Source organism: Volvox carteri (assembly GCF_000143455.1).
Source record: "Volvox carteri f. nagariensis unplaced genomic scaffold VOLCAscaffold_44, whole genome shotgun sequence".
In the NCBI taxonomy this organism is placed as follows: Eukaryota; Viridiplantae; Chlorophyta; class Chlorophyceae; order Chlamydomonadales; family Volvocaceae; genus Volvox; species Volvox carteri.
Genome location: NW_003307587.1, coordinates 236,029 through 263,551, shown reverse-complemented (window position 1 = coordinate 263,551; position 27,523 = coordinate 236,029). Strand labels below are relative to the sequence as shown.

Sequence of the window (27,523 nt, the reverse complement as noted above, 5' to 3'; positions counted from 1 at the left end):
TCCACTTCTGTCTGTTGGGCCGTATTATTTCCAAATGTGCCGAGGAAAGACGACCGCCGGGAGCGTGCACCCGGCGCCGATGGCATTGCCATGCCATGCAAGGTTACGTCGCGACTGGGAGCCGCTGAGCTTTCCTGGCTGGGAGATCCCGACTTGAAGCCTAAGAAATCAGCAATTGAGCCGCGGCGAACCCTGCGGCCTGTGCTCGTGGAGTTTGATCGCTGTGCTGTGTTGGGCGGACGCGCTTTGAGGTCAATTGTCCGCCGCGCTGCCTGCTCTTCTCCCGACTGCAAGAGAGCGTCCTCCGCTGGTTGTTGCAAGGCCAGTGGCTCGGAGCCATTTTGCGAGGCGCGAGGCAACCGCGCAAGGCTCCGCAGCTGCAGGTCACCAGAGCCCGAACGCCTGGCTTCTGGCCGTCCAGATGAACTGGGTTGCCCATCAGCCGAGGAACGCTGGTGGGGCATACGTTTCCCTTCCCTGTCACCCATAAATGGCAGTCAGGTAACAAATAACCGGGCCTCATAGTGCGAGCCCGTGCCACCAAAGCTATTCTTTCAACTTGCTTACCACGCATAGCTCCTTGCTGACGCCTCCATGAGCCCGCTCTAACGAGCATAGGTGTATGGCCTCGACGAAACGACTGAGTCCCGCATGATACTTGCCGTCACGTATGCCATACTAAACCTATTGCCTTATACATGATAGAAGCATAAAAAATTCGGCAGCTTATGGCTCGTTGCCGAAAGACGCCGTGGAGGAGCCGACTCTCCCACGCAGGAGCGCTGCCGACTGCGCAACGCCTGAGGCATACGAATATAAGACTTTGATATTTAGCGCCAGATAGCTTCGAGAAAACAGAGTTGTGTTTGTCGAAGTATGAGGAGAACGTTGAATTCTCAATGGACCCGGTTAAACATGGCAATCACAATTGCTTTACAAACTGGTGCGGTCTCGTGCTGGGATACAGTAAGAAACCTGATGGTATGCAGCTTTGGCCTATGGCACCGTTTGGGTGTACTTCACAGAGAATCATTTGAGCTCAGGACGTTTGCACTTATTCTTATCCTTATTCTTGAAAGGGAGCATATGTGCGATGTAACTGCATGCTTCGCGAGTCCAGGCCTTCAAGGCATCGGCGCCTTCCGAAGCAAAAGGATGACCACGGTTATCGTGGCGACAGATAAAAATTGGCTACGAATATGTGCTCCAATTTATTTATCCTTGTAATGCAAAGCCGGATAGCAAGCTTCCAGTGCCCGTCTCCCTTTGGCACCCACTGCCCGGGAACGCTCACTTTAATTCATAGTGGGGCTCGTTGTATAAGCGACATAGACCTTATCCCTTTCTGGGATTTTACATACGCGATGGGCATTTCTTTTCCACGGGGGTGTCCGTCAGTGCAAGGGGTCATGCAAGTAGGATTCAGACCGAGCCGTTGATAGAAACAAGGAGGAACACTCAGGTTTTTAAATCTATGTGTTTAACTTCTGTTGGGGCCTAAATCACCATCTTATCACATTTCACGTGGCCCAAATGTTTTCGGTTATGGTGTTGTTCACCCCATCTTTTACCTAACGCAAGTGCGGTTACGATATAATGGAAAGCATCGAACCCACAACAGTATAAGGTTTATGCGGTCGTTCGATGAAACCAAGGCTCCAATTCTCATGCAAATTCTGCGAGGTTTTCCCGCTTAGACGCATGGCAAGGATGGCAATGAATTCAAATGAAAGACATCGGCAGCGTTTCCTACCAACTCAACCCGGTTATAACTTCGGTGCCCATACGACTCCCGCCTCAAGCCGACCCAAAATGATTTGATTGTTCGTGATATGCCTTGCTGTTCTTCGTATGCCGAGTTTGTAAACCACGCAAAGGTTATCGCGGCAAAGTTCTGGTGCTCCTCACAAGGATTATGCAGTGGTTCAATCGGCAAGGGTCCAAGCACAGTATCGCTGTGCGTTGCAGCAGTGCGTTTGCATTCAAGTCAATGCTCAGGCAGCCTGCTGACACGATGCCGTACGTGGCTGAGCACGCGATTGTTGCAGCGTTTGGAGTCTCTAATGCTGGTTCTGTGTGACTGTACGCCAGTCCCACAGAACTCCCTTCTTCCCGCGCCATCCCCCTTTTCTACTCCTCCACGTTCTATTCCTTTCCCCCTGTTCAGACGAACGCTAATCGACTCGGGGACGTAGTGATCTTGGGAATCACTCGCGCCATGACGAAGGCGCGCAGATTGATGACGGTACACATTAGGGTGGCTCGGACCTTCCCTGTTTTTGTTGGGTTGGGTTGGGGTTCAACTGTATTAATCGCATTCTGAGTGCGCACAGCACCAGTTGCGTTGTAAAATTCTTCGTACCTTCTGATGTGGCGGCCATGCGAGTTCATATAACAACCAGGGTTGTGGCAACCAAACCAAACCTTGCACCTGGTCAGGCTCTTTGCAGAAACGGACAAGGTCTGGCAGAGGGCCGCTAACCACAACAGGATCTTCATCCTCTCGCGTTTACAAACCTCCTGCCGAAATCCATCCTGGACAGTGCAGTTTTGAACTTTGCATAACAACAGCGGGGACATGGAACTTTGAAATGTGGGCTTGGCGAGTCAAACTTTCACTTCATTTATGGGGAATGCCATCTGCATCGTACCATGCACGCCAGTTACTAGGGAAGGAAAACCCGGTAGACACACCTTTACCTTTCTGTCAACTGCGCGATGGTGAGGAACCTCCCCCGCAGGACTTCCAGCCCCCTACTAAGCAACTACCATTCCTGAAGGCAACAGAACCACACGCAGAGCTAAGCCGCACCCCAGCCACCAGTGGAGTCACCATACACGCGGAATACGCACCCAGAGGAAGACGCGCGAAGTGCAAGATCTACCGACCACATAATGCAGATAAGCCTTTTTCCTTTACATGCCACGCATCAGACTAACACACCAGACATGCAATTCCTGTACAGCGGCCCTCGTCCAAAAACCGCTGGCCAACAGGCAACCAGCAAGGGTGCGTGGCCAGCGCCGGTTATAGTAGCCTTCCGCCAGGAGTCCCACGTCGGCAGGCGGCGCTGAAAGCAGAGCGGCAGTCGACCATCACGGGCAGACAGCCGCCAAGAGCATGTAATGCACGGAAGCTCGAGCAATCGACACCTTTCACTGCTTGATGTTGTAGTATTTCCGCACAGACTCCGGGACGTCCTTGGCCACATTGGCCATATCACCCCACCTGTGAGACAAAAGGCAAACAAAAAGCGGCGTCAGGAGCGTCAAACCTCACTCGAAACCGCCGCACTGTGCTGCCGCACTGAGCTGCTTGCATGCAAGTTTACGAGGCACGACAGCATGGCATACAAGCAAGCAAGCGACCGCCCCAAGCCACGGAAATGAACAGCCCCTGAGACTTCCTACCCTCCCGAAGGTGCTCCAAGATCCGGCCATGTCTTGGCTTTCCCCATGCTACCGCCCGGTAGGAGACGCGCAAAGCGGAATATGGTAAATGGTAAATGGTTTATCGATGGAATCCTCGCCCAGCAGGACATTCCACAGCAAGACGAAGCAGCAGGAGGTGGCGTATCTGCATCCGTGGCTCATGCCCCTTCCCCTCCCCTCCCTCCCCAGATACCACCAGCACCAGCACCGGCACCGGACTCAGGACAAAACCCCCAATCGCTCCCCAAGATGTTGTCACGGCGACCCATCTCCTCCTCACCTGTAGCCGCCCACACGTGCATGGCGAACCGGCTCGATGGGCAGGCCGTCCGTCACCTTCTGTGGCACTATGTCCAAGTCAGCGTAGCCCTTGACGCCTGCCGGCACCACCTTGTCGCGCAGGCATTCCTCGACGTAGTCATCCGTCGCCATGGGGCTGGTCATCGGCAACCCCGGCAGCTGCATGGCACGGCGCGAGCAGTTTGCATTAAAATTCCACACAGAAAAGTGCGCAATGCGATAGGAACGTGACAGCTCGCTACTATCCAGCTGCGTGCGAACAGTGCATAAATCGCCCAGTCACTCTCCAGAGCCTCAATCCTTGCAAACTCTTCCTCACCTTGCGGCGAACGGAGTCCATGGGCTTGTACATGGCCTTGACGATCCATGCGGGAAGGTGCCAGGTATCATCCCGGTGGATGCGCAGGGTCTTCAGCAGCAGGTCGTACACCTCGCGAACGCTGCACGTGCGAATATGCAGGCCGCGCGAATGTCCCAGAACCCCAAGGAAAGATGGCCACGGAAAGGGGGGCCACGGAAAGGAGTCCAAAAGCACGAGGAGCAGCATGGAAAATGGTAAGCTTCGATAGAATTGGATGGCAGGTGCTAAGAAGTGCTAAGAACTGAGGAAAGGACATGGGAGTTGAAAACCTGCCAGAGGCCTAACAACCCCGGCGCCACGGCATTCAGGCAGCGTGCGACCCGGTAAAGATCAAGAAACCCTCATCCAAGCTGCGTTTCCGCTTTTTTCCCGCTGTGATGTCAGCAGTGCCATGCTCGCACAGATAATTATCCCTTGGCCACACTTTACAGCTTTAAAAAAGTTCCGGCCCGCCCGCGCGGCGGTCGTAAAGGCCTGCCCTTGTGTTGTGTTGCATGTGTTTTCGTACTCTTCTCTCCTTGCTTTCAGATAATCCTGCTCCCCCATCACGGAGGTGCTGTTCTCCCATTCCGAGTTCTGAGTGGCTCCGCTGTTAATAAAGACGCCTTTAGGCATTCATCTACGATATCTACAATATGAACCTACGTGAGCACCTCCGGCCCGCCGAGGTAGTAAGTCTGGCCCTTGCTCTCCGGCTTCCGCAGCGCTGAGGTCACTGCGTCCGCCACGTCCAACACGTAGGTGGGTTGCAACTTGTTGGAACCCGTCTCCACCACAGGCGCAAATACCGTGAGCGTCAGCTGGTAGATCAGGTAGTTGTAAAAGTGGTCCTCAATGCCCACGATGTCGCCGGGCCTGCGATGCGTGGTACAATGTGATGACGGGGAGACCCGTTGTGTGTTGTGCATCTGTCATTGGGGATGAAGACACGCGATGAGGACTTGTTGACGCAACCCAAGGGAACCCAAGGGATGATGCAACCCAAGCTGTCTGCAGCCACAGAGTAAAGCGGGACGTGGATGAACTAAACTGGCACTGGCTGATGATGGATGAGCTGGAGAAAGCAGGCCGTCAAGGTGCGACCGCACAGCGTGTTGCAGATCCGAAGGAAAGCGACGCCAGCATATGGGTCGGGGGCCCCCCCGACACACATATGTACTCTTGGCAAGAGATTATCCAGAAGAGCGAAATCCTAGACATAAGCAGATGCCGTTGTCTCCGAAGGACCTGCCATGCAGTGCGAAGTCTTACGCGACGTGTGTTCTCGTCTCCGAGAATATAAAACAGATCCGGCATCAACCATATGACTGTAAGAATGCAATTGGATCTTGCCGAACTCTTATAGTAAGGGTCAGATGTCATCGGATCAGCAGCTTAGCATCCGGCTGCTGCAATTGTTAACTGGTATCCAGGCGCTCTCTCCTCAACTTGCTCAGCTGAAGGACATCTCCCCGGGGAAGTGCTTAGATGTGAGGCATGCAGGGCTGCGGCGCGTGCAGCCAGTCGGCTGAGGCTACATGTCCCATAATGTCAGGCCGCCTTACCAGTATGGATCTCGGCAAACATGCGACAGGCAGCTCGCCGTTCTGTGTCGAACTCGCGTGCCGTTCACACACACACATACACACCCGTAGACACTGCAGGCAGACAGACCCCATCCGACCGCATTTCCCAACTAAAGGCCGGTTGGACCGTTTCACCACGTAATGCTCAACCAACCTCATGATTGTGGCGGAGGGGAATGCCTCAAGCAAAGCCTCATCGCCCAACGCTTTCGTGCGCATGCGCTTTGACTTGTGATTCACATCCGCGCCCATGTCGCTGAAGTGGATAAGGCGGTCCACGTGCCCGGACTCCGCGGCAATCCTGTTTCGGCGGCAAGTCCGGGAGGGGAGGGGTTATCAATCGGCGCCAGGTACCGCCGTAAGGTGGCAACAGGAAGGTCGCCGTAAGAAGACCCAAATGGGAGGAATATCGTGGGCAACAGTACAACAGCTGTGACCCCGGGTTGTGTTTGTATATACATGTAAAAACAGGGCTAGGCCCCACAGGTGCAACATGGTAGCAACCCTTAAAGTGCTTAGCCCACAAGTCGAGGGCATAAGCTGGCACCCAAAACCATATGGGATGGCACGAGGATGTCCGTTTCTGTATTCCCCCCCTCCGAACGGGTACGTGCAGCCGCCATCCAAGCCAATCAGTCCCATGAACTATTGTCTATGGAAGGAACCCACTTCGCAAGCCGCTTAGGGAAGTCCACATGCACGTCCTCGAAGCTCCAGTTCATAGTCTGAAGCCGCATGCCAACGCAGTTGATGACGACGTTGGACCTGCTGATCGCCCGTTTGATGTGTTCATCGTTCCGGATGTCAAGCTCTGGCAGCAGCACAACCTGCGTGCAGCAAGGGTATGGGGGGTTTGAAGCGTGATGCAGCTAAGCGGAGGTCCACAGTAGAATGATATCAGTCGGCAAGGGGAATAGGCGACCCTTACGCAATCCCACCTGCCCAAGGTCGCCCATTTGCTTAAGGTGCATGGCCTCATTCTCCGTGCTCCGGAACGGGCAGACGACCTGAGAACCGCACTTCGCCAGCTCATTCACAATATAGGAGCCCACAAAGCCGTTGCTGCCGAAGACAGTTGCAACAACGCCGCTGACCTGCGTCCCAAACCATAATGCCTTCAACCTGATGGTGCGGCACGCTGCCTGGCTTCCATAAACCTTACCGATGACCTTCCGCCAGGTCCATGCTTTTCAACAGTCAAGAGGCTACTGTATTCCTGATTCGCCGAGGCAGCGGCAGCCCAGCGCAAACCTGATAGCAAGGAAATCATTACCCTTTCATATGAATCCTTGAAAGCTTACTGCTGCATGAAGTGAGCTTATAGAAGGCTGATCCCAGGGTTCTTAAAAAGCTGAAACAAGACAGAGAGCGTATGCGCCCACCTGCCAAGCGCGCCAAGGAAGAGCCTGTCGCGTTCCTTGCAAGGATGGGCAGCATTTCGTCTTCTGCCGCTCAAAAACTAATGCCTCGCGGGCTGCGGCAACCGCCCTTTACTACGTTATGACTCCTACAGGCTGCACGAAGCAGCAGAGTTATAGCATGGCGGCACGAAATAAGCGCTCTAAGGTGTAATGCAGAAGCGACGCCTTGGCACAGACTCCATTTTTTCTCCGTACAGCAGTACTTGTCCTGGCCATTCTGCTGCGCAAGCTCAGTCACTCCACTTCATGCGTACGCATAACAACCTGAAATTTTTGCTTGGAATGATAACGATAGCATAGCACTTTGTTTTTGTAGCATGGAACCTGCATCTCGTTGACGACATTGCGTTGAGGCAAAATGCCTCCAAAATCTAAAAAGCCAGAGGCGCCACCTCCGCCTCCGCCTGACCCCAGCCCAGATGAAGCGGTAGGACGTCTGCTAGCATGTTCTGTCCAACAGACCTTAGAGACCGCGGGGCCTGCGCATGCTACGCTTACTCCTTACTGCATATGACCCATATTCTTGCCATGGGGGCAAAGGGCAATTGGCTGCCGGGAGCGGCTCGTCCAAACATGGCAAGCGGTAGAACTACCTCTCCTTACACCGCATACCCTGGTCATTTATATCCCGCAGCTTCCTCAAGAATACAAGGAGCTCACGGAATGCCCATTTCCGGTAACATGGAAGCCAGTCGTCAGTATTGTCGAGTACGCGGCAGGGACAGATGCGAAGGGCCTTCACCAGACGCTGAAGCGGAAGGAGCTCACGCGTCACATCTCAATACCAGATGCAGTTCTGCGCCTGGACCCTTCAACATCCCTGGGCCAGGAGGCAAAAGCCATTATGGACGCACATATAGCGGCAGGGCACGGGCCGGATACCTGCACGTAAGTCCATTGCGCGGCCCCCCGCACACAGCCCCAAGCAACGAAGCCTGGAAAGCGTTTTCTCCAGGTCATCCGTCAGAGCACAAAAAAGCCCCAGCACACACTGACATCAAGAGCCTCGGGGAACCCAGCATGCTGGTGGCGCTGCGGTAAACAGCAGCTCAACGTATGCGTATGGCACGGGGCCCCAACACGCACCCCCTTGGGTTACCAATAGCCGTGGAGTACGGGCAGTCTTTTCCACCTGCCATCCCATTCGCGTTGTGTTAGAAACACCTAATCAGCTGGGCACACCATCGTTACCTTATGTACTGGAGCGAGACCCACAGTTCACCACCGCATCCCCGATGATTAGCCCACGGCCCTCAACCCAGCGGAAGCCCCATGCCTCGCTCACTCAGCCCCTCATCCTACGCCTCGCGGTCCGAAATCCCCAAGTCAATCAATCCCCTGGTGCAGCTCATTACTTTTAAATCCATTTACCGTGCTGTCGACGGCAGCACAGCACCAACGGATGTGTTCCTCCGGATTTTCGACGCTAATCTCTGCCTCTTCCCCCCCCCCCACCCTGCCCCGCTCCCTTCCTCCCCCCAGCTTTGGTCCCGAGATATGCGCCACGCTGATGGCTGAGCGGTTTGCACGTGACCAGTTAGCAGATTGGCGTGTGGAGCTGCACCGCCGCCGCATGCAACTTCAAGCGGCGCAAGAGGAGGCACAGGTGGGAGGCTGTAGGTGAACTGTCGCAACGGTAGCGCAGGACTGGGGCCTGCGATGGAGACGGCCTCAGGAGATGTTAAAAACGAATGGCGGCTAGTAGGGCCTGCGGACGGTCCTTGGGGATGCATATCTTGCGAAAACGATCCTCTGCCCAATGCGCACCCTACACGCTTTCGCCCGCAGTGCTTACCGGTGTGCGTGGACGCCGCACCGGCGGGGCATCTTTGCTCAGACCCCGCGATGTCATTCAGCATTATGCGCCGGGGTCGTACAACATGGGCCCTGCTTCAGGCCGATCGTGCTAGCCTGTACGCTCTAAAGCAGGCCGTACAACGCTAGCAAACCGACCTATGAGCAATGGCACCGCGAAGAGATGTGGTGTGATGTGATGTGATGTGCGTCTCTTTCCCGTCAGGCTGCCGAAGCTGCGCTGACAGCTGCGAACGACAGCGTGTCTGCGGCCGCACAAGCGTTGGAGGCGGCGCAGCGGGCGGCCGCGGAAGAGGCGGCGCGAAGGGCTGCGCTGGCGGCGGAAGAGGCGGAGGAGGGCGGCGGGATGGCGGGTGGGCAGATGATGGATGATCCGACGGAGGCGCCGCCTCCGCCGTCACGGGAGGCCTCCCAGGTGTGTGTAGTTGTGGGTTTGTGGGTGCTGGTGCTGGTGGGCGTGTGGGTCCGGATGGAAGTGGGCTCAGGATGAAGGAACGATGTATTACAGAGGATTCGAACAGATCACCCCTGAAGTAGTACTGCTGTCCGGATTCAAACACCGTTCCTGGCGCTGCGGCTGCCGTAGGAGGAGCTGGCGCTGGCTCAGGCTCGCACGAAGCTGGAGGCGGCGGAGACGAAGGTCAGGATGACAGGTACGTGGTGCGTGGTGCGGTGACTTCTGCTGGGAGAGAGGAGGAAGGCTTCCGGAAACAGACAAACACGCGACGTTGCCCGTAAACCGGAACAGTCTCTTGTATCCTGTAGGGCGTATCATTCTGGCGGATCCTGACATCCGCCGATCGGTGTGCTTTTCTGAAGTCGTGATATGTTTGACGCAACAAATCCACCAAGCGGGGTGAAGCCAAGCTCGGGCCCTCCCGCATTCCCCTATTACAATCCCGTCCCACAGGGCGCCTCCCTTGCAAACAGGTGCAGCTCGCTCTTCTGCACCTGGGCGCCCTCACTGTCCACTGCGAATTCCTGCTTTCCCACAAAACCCATGTCGCGCGCACGCGTTCACCCCTTCACCCTCTCTCATCCCTCACCCTTTTTCGGATCTTTCCTGGGCGATGGGCAGTGGATTTGGGTGCGGGCGGTGCTGGTAATCTTAAGGCTCGTTCGTGTCCCTGCTGTCCCTTTGGTCCGTGTGCTTGTATGCGGTCCGCAGCGGAAGCCGTCGCCCGGGTGCAGGCCGTACAGGCCGGCCCGTTCGTCTGCTACCAGACATACACGCTCGGAGGCCTCAGCCTAAGTATAGACACCATCCGTCAGGCGCTGGTGGCGGGTGCGCCGTTGCGTGCCGTAGTGTGGACCAAGCCGGCGCCGCCGCCGCCGCAGCAGCAGCCGGAGGAGGCCGGCGAGGAGCCGCCGCCGCCGCCGCCGCCGCCGCCGCCGTCGTGGTACTCGGAAGTGAAAGCCGCGGCGGAGGCTGCGCTGTGGGAGGATCTGTTCGCGCGCCTGGCGCCGTTGGAGGTGGAGGTGCCCCGTTACGAGCCACCGCCGCCGCCAAGTACGGGGGATGGAGCGAAGAGGAGGGGGGCCGGGGTAAATCTGGGGACTAGGGACGCGTTCCTAAAAAGAAGTATGCGGCGCCGGGTGGGCTCTAGGGAGGGAAGGCCCCTGAGTGTTACAGTACGCCAGGGCGAGTTTAGGACAGAGGGCAGAACAGTTTTTTTCGTTGGTACGACCAATGAGCTGTTCGCATTCCTTCATGGAAACACCGCACAGGTGACCAAGAGGTAGAGCCCAAGAAGGGCAAGAAAGGAGCGGCCGCTCCTGCGCCAAAGGGCGGTCCGAAGGGCAAGGCAGCGGCGGCGGCAGCGGCAGCCGCCGCCGCGGCGGAGGCAGCGGCGGCAGCGGCCACCCCAGAGGATTCCCCAGGGTACGACATACTGGCGTCATCGCTACACCGCCTGGCGTCGCATGTGCGCGCCTACGAGGAATGGCGCGCCTCTGTTAAGGTGTACGACTGTAAGCAATTGGAGGAACCGAAAGCAGCCGACGCGTCGGTGGACCCGGCGGTACCGGAGCCTGCCCCGGCGGCCGTCGGCGCCGTACCGGCGTCCGGGGTGGCGTTAGGCACACCCGCGCCGTCGGCTGGAGCACCTGCACCAGGGGGACCTCGCACCGGGACCCCGACGCCTCCGACGGCGGCACAGGCAGCGGCAGCTGCTGCGCCAGCCCCAGCAGCAGTTGGCGACGGCGACGGCGCTGCGCCGCCAGAATCGCCCCCGAAGCAGCCGCCGCTGAGCCTTGGTTACTACGGTGCGCTGCTGGATAGCGTGGTCCCTGAGCGCATTAGCGTGCCGCTGGTAATGCACGCGCTGCTAGAGCAGGTCGCACGGAATATGGCGTCACTGGATGCCGGGGAGGACCTGACGGAGGCGAGCAACGTGGCGGCGGCGGAGACAGCGGCACTGGCGGCGCTTGAGGGCGCGCTGGCGGCACTGGGTTCGGACCGCCAGGCTGCGGTCTTCGCGCCGCAACCCGAGCCGCCCGCTGACTACTCGCTCGTCGTCGAGGGCGACCCGCTCGCCACCGCCGCCGCCGGCCTCACGACTGGTTTTGTGCACTCAACGCCGCCGCGCCCCGACTCGCCGACGTCGCCGTTCGACATGGCCGTCGTTGGCAGTGGCCATGTACCGTCGTCGGGTGACGGCAGCATCGGTATGTTTGGTGGCGCAGGCGTCTGGCCGCCGCTGACGGAAGCAGACATTCAGCCCTTGCCGTACAAGTACGGCAAGGGTCCGGAGGGGCTCTTCACGCACGCGGGCACTCTGGATGTAGAGGCGGTGGAAGCGCATATGCTGCATGTGATGATGCTGCCTGGCGCCAGGTCCTTTGCGGATGCGGCAAGGTTAGCGGGCGACGCAGCGCTGGAGGCCAGCGGCGCTTTCGGCATGGGCAAGGGGCTGGATGCGCTGAGCAAGAGCCTGCGCCGTACAGCCCTTCAGGTGGGGATCGTTGGAGGGACTGCGCATGTAGGAGTCTGCCGTTATCCGTCCATCCATCCATCTGTACATCTATCTATCTATCTATTTATACATGCCTAGCTTGTGGCGTCTAAGCTCTCGGTATATATTACATACTTATGTATAGATATGTATGTCTGTATATAGAGAGCTATTGCTGCGCACGCCTTTAAAACGTCCATGATCCATTGCTGCTGTATCCCGCCCTTACCCCTCGCGCTCGTCCCTCCTGGTGCTCCTGCCCTCGACCTTGCCGACGTACCCCCAGGCTGAGGCCGCAGGCTTGCCAATAGCTGCCATCGAGCGATACCAGATGCTGCAGGTAAGCCGGCCGGGGCGGAGAGAGCTGGGTTCCTTAACCTAAAAGCTGGAGTTCCTTAACTGTCGAATTAAAAGTTGAAGTCCAGGGATGCGGCAACGTGCCTGGGACGTTAAGACACGGCTGGGAAGGGGGGGTACGCGGGCCGGGGCGAGTAAGGTTACTTAAGACGTTTAGGCTCGGGCAGGATCCCCACCACGCCAGGCTGCACCATGGGGTATGTATTACCTTGGGGTCTGGGGCTCGCTGTAATACCTACAGCTACTACTACTACTACTACTACTACTACTACTGCTACCATCGGCCATACCGCGGCAGTTCCGCTCTCACACCACGCCCACCACACACCCCCACGAGGTGCTGCACGACACCGCCCAACTCACACACCACACATAAGCCACACATACACACATGCACGCATGCACACATACGCACACACACAGCCATTTTTTGAAGGAGTTCAGCTATTTTAAAAGCTATTACCTACCCTCACTCCATTCCTGGTTTACTTACCTGATTTGATCACGTGGTGCAAGTGACCTTTCCTTCTCCTTCTTCAGCGCCCTCTCTGTACGCTTTGCGTGGCTCTCAGTTCTCATCGTCCATCTTGAACACACGCACGTGCCTCTGTCCGCCCGCGCTGCCAGGCGGCCGCGGACCTCCTGCCCCCCTCCGCCAAGATGGCGCACGAGGACGCCATCCTGACGCGTCACTGGCACGAGCCGATGGACCCGCCAACGCTCAAGCAGGCGCTCAACGAGGCGGTCACACAGCTGCCGGCCATGTCGTCCGTGTACTACGGGCCTGCGGACGAGGTAGTGGTGGCGTGCTACGCGGCGGATAACCTGGCCAGCGTTACTACGGGTATGTAAGGAAGAGAACGCGTATAGGATTAGAGGGCGTTAGGGGCGCGCTGTGGGAGCGACGGCGGCGGCTGAGGCTGCTGCTGGGCCGGCGACGACGACGGCGACGACGGCGGCGGCGGACGGCTGCTGCTGTGGCTTCTACATTAACCTTTTTGTGTTTTTTTCATAGTAACGCAATGCGGGTTTCGTATACTGTTTCCCCCCACCCCCCCACCCCATTTTCCGACCGGCGCTTATTGAGAGGTCAGTTTTATCACTCTTCCTTATTCGTGTGCCCTCCCATTCCCCCGCTGCCCTGTGCTCCTGCCGTGCCCCGATACTTCTGTGTCCCACTGCACTGCACTGCACTGCACTGACTGCTGCCTACACACAGGTCTGCCGGTGGCCATGAACCTGTCCGCCTACGTCCGGCGCGCTGTCGAGGCGGAGCCGGGGCCTGTTGACCTGCCGCCAAAGGTGTGAAGACGGGGAGGCTATGACTGGGGGGACTCGTCGTCATGGACTCGCCATCGCTGATGTAGCAGGCGCTTTGCCGGCCCTGCCCTTCTGCCGTCAGTATCCACCGTACTCTACGCCCCCTGTTGCTCCACATGCATCCATACATACATGCATACATACATACATGCATACATACATACATACATACATACATACATACATACATACATACATACATACATACATACATACATACATACATACATACATACATACATACATACATACACGCACATGCCAACCCCAACCCCAACTCCTCACTCTCGTGGGGCAGTATCCCTTATGCAGAAAGGAGGGGGGAACATTATCATCACAGGGACATCACAGCCCGAGAATCCGTCGCAGTCTAACAAATCATTGTTGCATTTTCCATTCCAATCTTTTTCCTTTGTCCGATTTCCTTATTGGAGGTTTTAATGAGCATCTAATGGATTGCAACTCGCGGGGTTTACAGGTTTATAAGATGGATGTGCAACTGGCTGCGGCCGTAGAAGCTCATCGGCGGACGGCTTTTCTCTACACCAGCACGTCTTGTGTGGTGGCGGCGCCGATGCCGGCGGTACTGCGCGCCGAGGCCAGCTCCGTACCGCCCGGCGTCGCGACGGCGGCGACGGCGGCGGCGGAGGCGGCCATGCGCGATGCCGCGAACGGCAGCGGTCCGCTACCCGTGGGCGGCCTCACAGTTACGCGAGGCTCGACGACTGTCCGTTTCCGTGACGGCAGCGCCTGCAGCTGCGCCGCTGACGGTGACGGGCCGCTGCTGCTGGCAGCAGTCCAGGGTGGCGCGCTGGTGACGGCGTACCACCTGACCGATCCGAAGACTGCGGCGGCGGAGGCAGCGGCGGCAGCGGCCGCTGCCGCAGCCGCAGCTGCCGGCAATGGCGATGACGCAGCGGCGGGCGGCACTGCGCCGCCAGCGCTGTCTGCAAATTCGTCGGCGTCGTCGCCGCCATTGCCAAAACCCACCATGAGCGCCGCCGAGGCACTCAAGGCGGGTCTGCGTGGAGAACTGGATATGAGTGACGATGAGGAGGACGCGGACGAGGACGCCATGGGCGGACTGGGGCGGGGCCTGGCGTCGGACCGTCGAGATCTGCCTGTGTCGGCAGTCCAGGTCACAACGCCGTCGGGGCATGTCGTACGGATGACGACGGACGGACAGGTGCTCATCACGCCGGCGGACGACCCCGCCGTCGCACCGCTGCTGCCCTTCCGCGGCGTCGCGGTGCACGGCGCGCCGCTGGCAGGTGCGGATCTGGGGGCGCTACGCACGTCCCTAATGCCCAGCGCCTTCCGCGCCGTCACGCGCGACGGGCTGCTGGTGTCCGCCGCCGGCGGCGCTGTGGAGCGCGTGATCTGCCCTGACGGCAGCGTCAGCGAACGCATTGACGTGGACGAATGGCTGGCTCCGGATGGCTCGACGGCGCGGGGCTGGGCGCGCACGCGCCTAGACGGTAGCCGCTGGCGGGAGCCTGACGCAGGCTCGAAGCCGAGGCCGCCGCCGCCGCCGCCCCCCCCAGTAGAAGAGCCGGAGCCAGAACCGGAGACGAAGAAGCCCGCCAGGAAGAAGTCCGCAGGCGGCGGTGCAGGAAGCGCGAAGAAAGGAGGCAAGAAGAAGGGCGCGGAGGAGGAGACGCCGCCGCCGACACCGCCACCGCCGCCGCCGACACCGCCGCCGCCGCCGTTCACGTTAGAGCTGCCACGCATCGGCGCTGCGACTATGACGGACCCGGACACGGGCGCCCGGGTCACCACTCGCCAGGCAGGACTGGCGTTCCCCGCACTAGTGCATATTTCTGATGCGCGCGGGAGCAGCTCATGCCCGCTATTGATGTACAGTGTAGTCAGCACTCAAATGCATGTATTGTTAATGGCATTAACGGCATTAACGGCGTTACGAGCAGGACAGTGTGGGGGTGGTCCTGCCCGAGAGATCTTAGCGGCGGGGTCGTCCCGGTCCCGGTCCCTTAACAACCGCGGTTGGTCTTTAGGGGAGAGAGACGGGGCATTCGGGCCGGCAGGTCACCGCGTGACACCAGTACCTTTACTACTATGTCCGCCATGCGACATTGTCTCTGTACACGCACACAGATGTATATATATATATACATACATACATACATGCGATATATATACATGCATATATAATACATACACACATTTACATACAAATCGACAAATGTACATTCTGCCTCCTCCGTCCCCCGCAGGACAACGTCCTGGTGGTGGCCTACCCCACAGGGGACGTCTTGGTGCAGGTGGGTTCGGATCAGGGTTGCTAGATTCTGGATTTTGAATCTTGAGGGGCAGGGCCACCTGGATCCATCCCCGTGATATTTTTAACGTGATACCGAGCCGGTTTCCTGCCAATTTTATGACCTCTCAGGACTACGACGGCACGAGGTTGTCCCGCCTGGCGGACGGCAGCTGGTCCATAGAGATGGAGGGCTTTGCACCCATCATCGGCTCCCCAGCGGGCATCACCACCTCCCCTTGCCCCGGCGTCACCCTCGCCTGGGACGCCACCACCGGCGTCATCACCACCACCCTGCCTGACGGCGGCGCCGTCACGGCGGCGCCGTACATCGCCGCTTTCGCGCCGCCGGGGGTGCTGGTGCCGCCGCTGGAGATGCTGTCTGCAGCACCGGAGGAGGACGAGGCAGCGGAGGAGGAGGAGGCAGAGGAGGGAGAGGAGGAAGGTGGTGGGAAAGCGATGCGGCTGACTGCCACCGAGAAGGAAGCCCTGGAGACGGTGAAACTGCTGGATCGGCTGGCCTCCAGTCCAGACATGCAAAACGTATTCCTCTTCGACCCACGGGTCAGTGGGAATGAGCGGGCAGTCGTAAGGGATGGGAATTGCTGAGGGGGAAGTCGAGGGGGTGTATGTGGGTTTGGGGACGGATGATGGCTATAGCTCTGCGGCTGTAGCTCTGAACGTGGATTGAACTGGTCAGGGAGATGAGATGGGGGGGTAAAGAGCACGGCGAGGGGGTGGTGCACATTCCCTCATACGAAAGCCCAGGAGCCATCTGTCTGTCTGTCTGTCTGTCTGTGTATGCGTGTGTTCGCTTAAGGTTTTTTAGCTGTCGGTCTGTCTGTTTGCTAGCCTCAGCTAGCCATCCAGTCAGGCAGCTGCGGTTTTGCGTTTCCCAGGACAACACCGACATCGACACGCGTACGTGCATGCCGCGGCCTCCTTCCTGTCCCCCGTCCCTTGCCCCTCACACACCCGCAGAGGGGGTCCTGTGCGTACTTCGAATCACCGACACTCCGCTTCCTTTTGCTGGGCCCGGCTGCACGCGCCGCGGTGGCGGCGGCGTCTTCCGCCGCCGCCGCCGCCGCCGCCGGCGACGCCGCCGCCGGCCCCCCATCACAGCAGGCCAGTGCCTTTGACATTTCCACGGCGGCGGCGGCAGCAGCGGCAGTAGGCGGCGGGGCGGCGGTGCAGCTCCCTAGGTCATACTGGCCGCCTCCGGAGCCGCTGCTCAAGGTGCATATTCCGGAGATGCCTCCCGCACCGGCCCCGCCACCGGCCCCCGAAAAAGAGGAGTCCTCCTCCAGCACCCTCCGAGGGGAATACAGCGATAACACTCTAGGTACGTTTTGCCGTAGACGGGACCTGGACTTACGTGCATGCTTGGGTGCGGGTGAATGAATGGGTTGTTTGCGTTACTGTGTGTTATTGTGTGTTACTGTGTGTGTTACTCCATAATGAGTTTTGACGGGGGCTGCAGAATGGCGGGGCGGAAGGGTGTGGGGCGAGAGCTGCAGCGGCGGGTGAGGTGGTTGGTACACAGCAGCTCCCGGCGCTGGTCCATTGAGTTCTTGGCAAAGCCAGGACCTCCGTGCTAGCGTGCCTCCTGCCCTGCATGATGTCCACCATTATTGGTCCGTCTGTACATTATTATGCGTGGTGGTTTCTTTTGGTAGAGTTGAGTTTCCGGCATATCGTCCTGCTCTCCATGTGCTGCTCGTCACCCGTCCCTTTCCTTTCCCTCCCGTACCTCGCGCATAACGCCTGGCTGCAGGACGCCGCAGCACCGGCGCCGACGGCACCAGCGGGCCCAACCGCGCTACGCCATCCAAAAGCCCTGTCCAGTTTGCCGATGACGACGATGATGACGAAGACAGACCACTGGTACCACCACGACCGCCAACGCCACCAACGCCCGAGCCGATTATCACGTACCAGCCCGTCGCTACCTCCATCAAGCCGCGCATCTTTGTCCTCCGCAGCGATGGCACCGGCTTCGAAATCCTCGATACGGAGGTCGTACAGTCGTACCTTGCCGGCCGCCGCGTGCTGGCGGAGGAGGCCGCCGCCGCCGTCCTGGCCCGGCCCGGCTCGGCGTCGCCTTCGGCACCGTCACCGGTGCTTCCGGGGCTATCAGCCGACCTGGCCGTGGATATCCGTTCTGAGGAGCTCGAGGGTGCGGATGAGGAGGGCACGGTGGTCCACTCGGTGCTGGTGCAGGTGGCGCAACGACCCACGGGTCTTGATCCGCTGCCAGTGGGCGGTGCGGCGCTGCTGCAGCGGTACAATCCCCATGCGGAGGAGCTGATGCCTGCCTTCAAGCGGTTGTCGCAGCTGCTGAAGCCGCCGCCAGGTGCGAGATGGTGCCCCCGCACCGGATTGTTGGAACTGCTGCGGCGGATACAGAGGGGGCTGTATCCGAGAGCAGCTGTCGTTGACGAGTGTGGCTCTGTTATTCCTGGTTTCTTGTCTTCTTGCGCCACTCCATCTGGTTTCATTCTTGCAACCAGCTCCCTCCCTAACTGTTTTCCGTTTCCATTTCAACGCACCCAACCACCTGCGCAGGTGCTGGGCTGAGCAGCGTGCAGTACCTGCCCCGCATATTGGCGTACGAGCCGCCCTCTGTACGGCAGCCCCCGCCACTGCCCATCCTGGTGTACCGAGAGCTGCTGGAGCTGCCGCAACTTGGCTCCGAAACCATTTCTAGCATCCGGGAAGTGCTGGCGCAGCAGGCTCGCACCGAGCTGGTAAGTGTGTTGTGCGCACCGCTTCTCGCCGCCGGTGATGGTTGACGATAGGGGGGGAGTTTTGGTTTATGTTGGGGCCTTCCAAGCTCCTAGCTTTCGTAAATCGTAACACAGCTTTGTAAATTTGTCCCGAAAACACTTGAAGCTTTGACACGGCGTTTTTGTCCTAGGAGGCGCGTCTTTCCACCGCGCTCAACCGCCCTAGCTTCCCGCCGTATCTGTCCTTCTTCTTCTTGCTCTACTCTGTGCACGTCATCTCGTTGAGCGTCATATTACTCTGAGCGGTTTTTCGGGATGTTCTTTCATTCGCCTTTCTCTCCCTCCCTCTCCTTCTGGAGTTGTTTACCTCCCCACGGGCAACCCCCGTGCGTGGGTATGGCCCATCCTTTTCCTAAGTTGATGTAGGAAGGGGAGAAGTACCTTGCCCGTCCAGCCCGTTCTTATGGCTTTACTTATGGCCTACGTCCCAACGCCCCTCGATTTCACCATCTTGCATCATCCACAACTTCACACCCCCTCAGACTCAGGAGCGCATCTACGCGGCTGCGGTGCCGCTTTCCGACACGCGGCCTGAAGACGTCAGGCGGCAGGACGCCGACGTGCTGTCCGCCATACTGGAGCTGCGTTCGCGGCCGCCCGCCACGAAGGCCAAGTCGGTAGCGGCGGAGATGCGGCGGCGGCGGGAGACGTCCGAGGCAGCGGCAGCGGCACGTGAGCAGGCGGCGCGGGAGCGGGAGATGGCGGTCGCTATTAACAGCGAAAAGGAGAAGCGGCCGTGGCCGGTCAAAGTCGGACCGTTCGACAACACGCCAAAGCGGCCAACGGAGGGCAAGGTGGGGTGGGGGGGAAGTGGTTGCGAGCGCCAGCACGGGCGTGCGGCTGCGGGTTTTTCAAACCCAGTTTTTCAAACCCAAACCCAAACCCAAATTCAAATCCAAGTTCAAATCCAAACCTTGCTGTTATCAGCTTGCATTCGTCCATTACCTCCCTTCTTTTCGGTCCTATCCGCACCCGGCACGTTGGGGCTCGGTACATTTCTGTTTAGCTAACCCGCATTTCTTTTATCTACCTCGCATCCTTCTGTTTATGGTTGATTTTGCTTGTTATGCTGCTTGCTCGGGGTCGTCGGTGCGTTTGCAACTGGCAACAGCCTCTTAACTACTTTGAGGCGGAGGAGGGACTGCTGGCATTGGAGAACGACCCTGTTATCCGGGAGCCAATTAACCGTCGCATGCTTCCGCCGCGCCTGCCGCCGCCGGCGGCCACACCGGGCGCGCCATCGCCTTACGCTCAAGGCGTGTACGTCGCTGAGCGACCCACGCCGGCAGCCGCAGATGCCGCGGCCTCCGCCGCGGCGGTGGCGGCAGCTGCTGCTGCCGCCGAGCACGCTGCCTTTGGCGGCGCGGGCGCTGTGTCCATGGCACACAGCAACGCCGCCACCGCCGCTACCACCGCCGCCTACGGCGGCGGCGGCGGCGGCGGCCGCGATGCATCATTGCACCGTACGGTCGACTACACCTACCCCGATTTGGGCCACAGCCAGATCCTGGCGGCAGCAACGCAAGCACCACCGTCGGTCAAGACGCACGTGTTCGATGTGTACGGCCAACCGCGGACGTTGCCGCCGCCGTTGCCGCGGCATCACCTTAAGGACGAAGCGGAGGCTGCACTTAACGAGCCCTACCTACGTGCAGAGGCGGATGCAGTGCGGCTAGGTAAGACCACCTCCGCGTCCCTCATTCGCCACTCCGGCAAGGCGCTGCAGCAGTTCACGCTCAAGCCGGGGCATCTTCATTTGGGGACGGTGCCTGTGGGCGCTGTGGCTCACAGAACCGCGAGGCTGACGAATGTGTCGACCGGCGCCGCGAGGTTCACCGTTGTCCGGCCGCAGCTTCCGCTGCGCGTCATTTACAAGCCCGGGCCTCTGGCGGCGGGCATGGAAGCTCTGTTAACCGTGGAGTTCGTGGCGGAGAATCCGGGAGATTTCGTGGGTGAGGTGGTGGTTAAGAGCGAACTCAATGTGTTGACCATGACGGTCAGCGCCAAGGTGGTGCCGGGGGAGCCGCAGCCGCCGGCATCGGAGGGTAGCTCGGCTGCCGTCGCGGCCGCGGCGGCGGTGGCGGCGGCGGAAGCCGCTGCCGCGGCGGCCGCCTCCGGCGGCCTGCCGCCGGTCACGTCGAACCGTCGGTCCGTGTCCAACAGCAGCCGCTTGGCAAGTCCGCTGGCTGGGGCGTCTCGCGGCGCCTCGCCAGGTACTGGCGTGCATGGTGTCGTGGGCGGCTTGGACTTATTGCCGCAGCTCGATGAGACCAAGACGTTGGACCAACTACTGGGGAGAGACGGCGAGGGAGGTGCGGTCATGTGAGGTATCCAAGAGGTGAAATGGCGGGCGGGGCTGCGTAGGCGGGCGGATAGCATAGCGTGGGGCGATGGATGAGAGTTCGGGCGGCCCATCAAGTGTCGTGTTCCGAAAGCCTGGCGCGGGCGGCAAGAGGGGGAAGGCCACGGAAGGTGGCTGTGTCGCATGGGACATGGACGAGATGTCACGCCGTAAGGGCTCCCAAAGGCTGAACCGAACAGTTGCAACTAGCCAACCGCCGTAACGCACGTTACCTGACAACGGTTGCGGCGAAGCGCCGAGGTGAGGTGGGAGAGGCGCACGCTGGAAGGTTAGGGGGAATGACTGACAAAATGCATCTGCATCTGAGACAGAAGATGGGTAGGGAGAGCCGTAGGTTGGTTGGTTGGTGCATGGCCTGCGGTAGAGGGTCCGTTCGGTCGCGCCTCCGCGGCCAAGTGTGTCGTTCAGGGCGCAAGCATGGGGTCTTGTAAGCGGTATTGCTGTATTGACCCAGTTAGCCGCCGCGGGGAGGCGATTTCGCTGTCTGTCGCTTTGTCGACCAGGTGTAAGAGAACTGGCCAGGGGAGAGACTACCCGAGCGCCGTGCACGTTGACTGAGTGCGATACGCTGCCCGGGGCTTTACCAGGGATTTAAGTTACTGTGGGGATGGTGTGGCGGAATGTGGTGGTGGGGAGTTTGAAGGCTGTGTCGGTGTGTCGGTGGGTGTAGATGGATGCCTGAGGACCTCGCAGCGGCGGCACACGGAGCTCTCACAGGTTAGGTCGCTTGGAAGGGGAGGGCCAGGCCGGGCTGGAAGGGGAGCTGGCTGGGGGAGCTCAGCGATTATGTGTGGACGGCTGCACACTGCGCCGCGCAGGGAAGCGGTAGCCTACGTGATTGTAACCTATGCCTGTGTAATGTAATGTAATTCTCTTGGACTGCCTATGCCTGATTGCTTCACATCAAGGAAGGGGCGTACCCACTTCGCTTCGGGTTGTTACGGGTTCGGGTTGGAGCCGTTGTGGCAGCGTGCGAAGCGACGCTATAATGTTTTAGTGTAGAAGCTGGTTACGCAGTACGGCACACATATCATCAACAAATACGCGCGAAGCGCACGACCAGCATCTCGAGAGGCCTTTTCAGCTGCTAGCTTCTGCAATTGGTAGCAGCGGCACAGCGGTTTTGCGGGGAAATCAAACTGGGATAATGCCAGATAGTGGTGGTGGTGGTGGTGGTCTTACAAAGCACCAGCGGACATTTGAAGCACCTGCAGGCAGTTGGCGCTATACGGTGCGACTGAGGCATGACAGCGCGCCCAAGGTCGACAAAGTAGCAGGCCGTATGGGTAAAGCTGCAAAGTTAAGGGCTGCTATGCAACCACAGTATACAAACTGGCGGCAACTGGAGGGATGTAGTAGCCGGTACACTGTACGGCACACATTACAACTACAGATACGCGCTAAGGTGGTCTACCAGTATCTCGAGAGGCCTTTTCAGCGGGGCCAGCTGCTACACGGGAGCTGAATAACTCCGAGCTGGTTCTGTGTGGTGGATTTTTGTCCAACCCTATTCTTTCCGATCCTGCCATGTTGCGGGATTCTCTATGAACATTTTTGGATGGGAGGACAATAATTTTCAGCTTTAAGGAGGCCTAATGACTATCACCGGACCAGAGAGGATCGAATTGAAGGAAAGAAGTCATCGGCCTGCATCGCCGCACGTTTTGCTTGTGCTGCTTGTTACGCAGGGCTTACGCGACCTCCCTTTGTGTGCAAGACTTGTGACGCTCCTTCTGAACATACATTGCCATTGCGTTGTAAGTCGCTGGGACGTTGCAAATGAGCTGAGGTTTGGGGGGTTACAGGCCGGAATAAGCGGCGCGATTGTCTGCCGATTCGTCCTCCCGCCTGGCTGCTGCCGGCTGGCGCCAGCTGGTTCTCCGACTAGGAGATAAAGAGAAAATGAATGGCGTATGGCATGACACAGATTTGCGGCACTGCTGTCCCTAGTTGAAGCAGTTTATCTTCGGTTGACATCGCGTAAAGGTCTCCAAAACAAGTATGCAAAGCTCATGCTCCGTCTGCTGCTCATACAGGATGAAAGGGCTCCTTCGATTAGATGGACGCGATTCGTAGCCACAGTTGCTTATTCGAGCCCGCCTTCGCAAGAGGCGTCTCGTTTTGCAGAAATCGGAAATGCGCAACGATCGAGTTTGCCCGCAAGCTCCAGCTTGCATGGCAGAAGTCTATATTAATCCCATCAGGAATACTAAGCTGCCGTTCATTTGCTTGAATCCCTCCCCAAAGGCTGCAGATTGCAGCCGAAACTTCTAGTGGATTGCATAGTTCATATCCGGCCAATTCGCTTGTATGGATTCGCAAAACTGCGTTTGCAGCCCAGGACGCTAATATGATTATACGGAGACGTTAACTGGATGCGTTTTACTTATTACGGAAAGTAATTTCATGTATGAGTACAGTGAACGAAACGACCGGCCTAAGTTTAGGTGCTTGCGTACCGGCGTATCCTTTGCTTCAAAACCTCCTGGAGCTAATTTCAGATGTATGTACCTGTGCAGCGCGCTAATCCTCGATGCAACATGGCTTTTCGAGGCGCCGGATGGCATTTAGTCATACATAGCCGGTGTGCGAAAGTTATGCTCAAGAAGTGCAATATGAGTCTGTTAGCAACAACTTGGTGATTCGTGCGATGTTTGGCGGTCAGATAGATGGCAGCACGACCCCGGCGGCCCAGGCCGGTCTAGCTTCTTGGCCGATACCAGCTATGCATCTAACAAAGCTGCGATAAATGCCATGGCTGACGGTCAACTATAATCTATTCTTTGCCATGTAAAAGTCTGCGGACACATGCAGGAACGAAAACGTTTCGTGGAGGACATGTTGGCGATTGTACAAGTAAAGCAGATAGTAAGTAGGAATCTGGGTCAAGACTGGAATAACTATGCTTAGTACCGCTCATTTCAACAATGCTCTACCAAGTGGAGCTTCAGATCGTGGTGCTAGTGCCTTGGGGGTTGACTTGGCATGCGTTCAGTAAACGAAAAGCACCGATTATCGTTTATCAGCAGTAAAAATTTTCTCTATATTACTTTATACTTATATTGCCCTTCAACGGGCTAGACAGGCGTAGTATAATTTAACCCATACCGGAAACCGGTACAATTTGCGCTGAGCCTTCGCCCACACCAAGGCACATAAAAGGCAGCATGCCTGCCGCGATATATAGAGCTTTTCATAGATGGGCTGCAAACCTCTCTTTCCTGTTTCTTGATCTGTGGTGGGCCGAACAGTCACACATTAATAAGGTTCTTTGCCCGCTGCGTGAATAGAGAGGAACATTGGTCCGCAAAGCATATTTGGTCAATCTGAAGCTCGCTTGTTGCAAAGGGCATCTGCAGTGTTGATTTCATGCAGATTTCGACAACCCAGAGTAACGCGCGCGTCTCCGCGATGTCACGATCGCGAGCGTCCAGATCATCACATCCACTTGTATGTGGATTTGTAATCATACTGGCGCTGCTGATCGGCGCAACCGCGCAAACTTGCCCGACGCCGCCCGTCGTATTCCACTCGGCGCTTGTGGCCGCTTGCAGCACCGAGCCCGCGCGGAGCTCTATTGGATGCAGCATGTATCGCTTCTGTAATAACCAGACCCTCACGCCCGCCATATTTCCTCAGCTGTGCACCACAGTAAAGATCGCGAGCAGCTTGTGCAACGACGACACGGCCGTGGCGTCCATCGGCTTGTGCACGCAGTAAGACTTCGTTGCTGTATTCCAAGGGGCCCACCCTTCATCCCACATACGCTCTCATGCAACATACACACAACATGTTGAAAAAGGCGCCCGTTAGTCCTGCCGATCCATGACGCCTCCCAAGCTACATATGGCGCTATATGAGCCAGCAATTAGGGCACCATAATCGATGCGTTTCAGTCTTCTGGAGGTAGAGGCTGTCAGAAACCAAGGCTCCAGCACACCAGCACGGTAGCGGCTTTATCTGCTGCAGCTTCTGAAACCATCGACCTGCAAGACAGCCATGGCGCCGCCGTCCTGGGATCCCGTGCCTTGACTTCTAGCCGAGTCTCGCCCATTACCCTCAACCCCCCGCCCCAAATCGCATGTGACGCGTTCATGTGCCCATGAACACACGAAAAACTTTAAACGTACATGCCATGCACGTGCAGGCTGCGCGCGGCGTACTCGAGCATCACCGAGTTCCAGCGTTGCCTTCCGCCTTACCCTATCACGAGCACCTCCTCCATCAAGGCCCTGCACCTCACCGCCTGCGATCAGATGGAGGGTTTCTGGGAGCCCATGGCGGGTTGTGACACGTGCACCAGGCAGTCCTGCCCTGACCCGCTGGGTGAGTCACCGCCGGGCCAATGCATCATGTGAGCCGGGCGGATTCGGGACCGGATCCGCAAGGCGCATCGAGTGCTCAATTGGCATGGATCCAGTACGGCCATTAGATTGGCATGTCAGCAGCTCGCTATGTGGATATCGGCAGCCCTCCGCCCCAGTCCTCCTCATCACCCCCTTTTGCGTGCTGCAATCGGATTCTTCTTTCAGCCTCATCCCCCGATGATAGATAGATGAGGCTTCTGTCTGCACCTCCACGCCCATCCTCCGACCCATGGGTCCGTCTTTGTCTGGCTGCTGCGCATGCGCCTCAGGGACCAGGGCACGCCGGGTCCATTGTGCTCTGCCTCCCTCCTTTCTCCGGGTGTTAGTAATTCACGGATCTTGTGTGCACCTGCTGCGGTCCTGCTGCGGCCCTCCCTTTTTTCCCTCTCCTGCAGCCTCTCTTAGCGCCGGTTGCATCGGGATGCCCATGGACCAGTGCGGCGGGCTGGATGCGCTGTGTGCCCTTGGCGCCAGTGCCCTGTGCGGGAAGAACCTCAGAACCGCACCCCCAAGACCCCCGTCGCCGCCACCGGAGCCGCTTGCTATCGCAGGCGCGCCGCCCCCGTCTTTGCCATGCGTTGCAAACTCATCACTGCCGGCTTGTGCATCGTACGAGTACCCTCTCGCCAACATGACCGCGGATCTGGATTCGCTGTGTACGTCTATGCCGTACATGCCAGGCTGTACGATTCGCTTTGCATGCCAGGTGCGTGGGGCCGTCCCTCTTTGCGTCCTGGGTGCAACATTTGCTCCGGCGCAGCAATAGTACTGTTGTGACCCTGTACCCAGTCATTGCCTGATGCGGCAGCTGTACATCCATTCGTTGGGTCGACAAGCCAGCCGACTAACACGGGGCCCATTATGCTGCACGATGCTACCCCCTGCTCGGAAAGGGGGTAGTGGCCCTGCGGCCCTCAGTGCTCCCCACCTGCTTTGGCCCCTTGGTGCCTTTCAGCCGCCACATGTCCCCCCACAATACCCCTGGATGGGCCCCAGAGCTTGCCGCCGCTGCTTTGTGCCCACATCCACAACCACCTAAACCTCTCATTCCCGCATTCCCTGCTTCTTCCCCCCCCCGCGGTGTGTTGTGCACAGGCCGGCCAAGTCACGGGCGACTTCTGCCGGCCCATGACGCTGCTCGCCACCATCTGCGTCGACATGCCTGGAATGAGCGGATGCAGGCCGTACATGCAGCTGTGCCGAAACACAAGTGTCGTACGGCAGTGCGCGCAGTTCCCCGCCATCCCAGGGTGAGTAGTTCGTGACACGATCGCGGTATGGCGGGTGGGCAGATGGATGGATACTTGATCTTTGCCTGTGGTTTATGCTTGTGATCTCCGGTTGTGATTTAAGCTCAGGTTATGGGTCTCCCAGCCGTCCTGACGGAGCTGCTGCGGTATTTTCGTGATCTGAGCCGTGATCAGGGAAATGCCGATGGTGGTACACGAATAACTTATCCCGAAGCGAGCTCTGTAGTCCAGCGGCATGGAAGAGTTAGACTGTAAACGTAGCTTTTTGAATTTCTCAAATAATGGTTGATTAGAAGAGTGATGCCAAGAGTTCGTAGAGGTAAGCGGCGCTGTCGTGGCGAAGGGCGACTCGGCGGCGATTTGTAAGCCTGGTGCTTTCATCCGTATATCGGCGCATACACTAAAACGTGGCCACACACCCGTCACCCGGTACCCTCGGGGTTTTACGGGCGTTCATATACCCGTGGGGAACATGGAAAGGAGAGTGGCTGGGACCTGTTGTATTCATTTTGATGGGCCGGGCACCAAGACGTGCAACAATGAACGGTTGGTTGATGTTGTTACAGGGTGGTACAGCTTCACCAGTGACCTCCTTCCCGAGGCAATTCCCTGCTCTCCCCTGCTAGAGGGGCACCCTAGTCCTGGTTTGTTATCTTTCCGTACTCCGAAGTGCCGTCCGTACCAGCCTGTCGTACCCCAGCTCAGGCAGGGGCATCATCCGCAACTCGTGAGGCAGGACCACCGAAGTGGGCTATCTCTCTCTTTTACTCGTGTTTCGTGCACGTCAGAGGACCTGGCTGGGAGCCTTGTGTCGTGCACACGGCCTGCCAAAATTGCGAAGCTCTCCTTACTAAGCGTGCACCTTGTGCGTGATTAACCCTCGAACTCCCAAGACACGTCGATTACGCTCCGCCGACGCCTCAATACCCGCCGTCTGTGCGCCCCAACTCTTTCC

The 27,523-nt window shown here is 58.3% G+C and overlaps 2 protein-coding genes across 2 annotated transcripts; one reads left to right on the top strand and one right to left on the bottom strand.

Moving 5' to 3' along the window:
* Positions 1-2,493: 2,493 nt before the first annotated feature.
* Positions 2,494-7,213, bottom strand: nuoA9 (NADH:ubiquinone oxidoreductase 39 kDa subunit). The gene is made up of 9 exons (XM_002954545.1): positions 7,041-7,213; positions 6,821-6,909; positions 6,597-6,752; positions 6,328-6,485; positions 5,813-5,959; positions 4,739-4,948; positions 4,052-4,172; positions 3,713-3,891; positions 2,494-3,229 (listed from the first exon to the last, which is right to left on the bottom strand). Exons 1-9 carry the CDS (start codon positions 7,093-7,095, stop codon positions 3,157-3,159), a joined length of 1,188 nt encoding a protein of 395 aa, XP_002954591.1. The 5' UTR covers positions 7,096-7,213; the 3' UTR covers positions 2,494-3,156.
* Positions 7,214-7,437: 224 nt separating this feature from the next.
* VOLCADRAFT_82855 (uncharacterized protein) lies at positions 7,438-21,823 on the top strand (the record flags this gene model as incomplete). The annotated part of the gene is made up of 19 exons (XM_002954611.1): positions 7,438-7,506; positions 7,714-7,967; positions 8,562-8,685; positions 9,100-9,309; positions 9,481-9,547; positions 10,063-10,404; positions 10,632-11,581; positions 11,630-11,848; positions 12,135-12,188; positions 12,833-13,049; positions 13,425-13,507; positions 14,004-15,335; positions 15,760-15,807; positions 15,936-16,367; positions 16,785-17,149; positions 17,588-18,156; positions 18,369-18,550; positions 19,072-19,383; positions 19,701-21,823. 19 exons carry the CDS (start codon positions 7,438-7,440, stop codon positions 20,913-20,915), a joined length of 7,044 nt encoding a protein of 2,347 aa, XP_002954657.1. The 3' UTR covers positions 20,916-21,823.
* Positions 21,824-27,523: the final 5,700 nt, after the last annotated feature.

What these genes read in the sequence shown, in the direction of transcription:
- nuoA9 (XM_002954545.1), bottom strand. Translation starts at nt 7,095, where the DNA reads ATGCTGCCCATCCTTGCAAGGAACGCGACAGGCTCTTCCTTGGCGCGC. An exon ending in AAATGGGCGACCTTGGGCAG is followed by an intron (nt 6,486 to 6,596) that starts GTGGGATTGCGT and finishes TGCTGCACGCAG; the next exon opens with GTTGTGCTGCTGCCAGAGCT. An exon ending in CCCTCCGCCACAATCATGAG is followed by an intron (nt 4,949 to 5,812) that starts GTTGGTTGAGCA and finishes CACGCATCGCAG; the next exon opens with GCCCGGCGACATCGTGGGCA.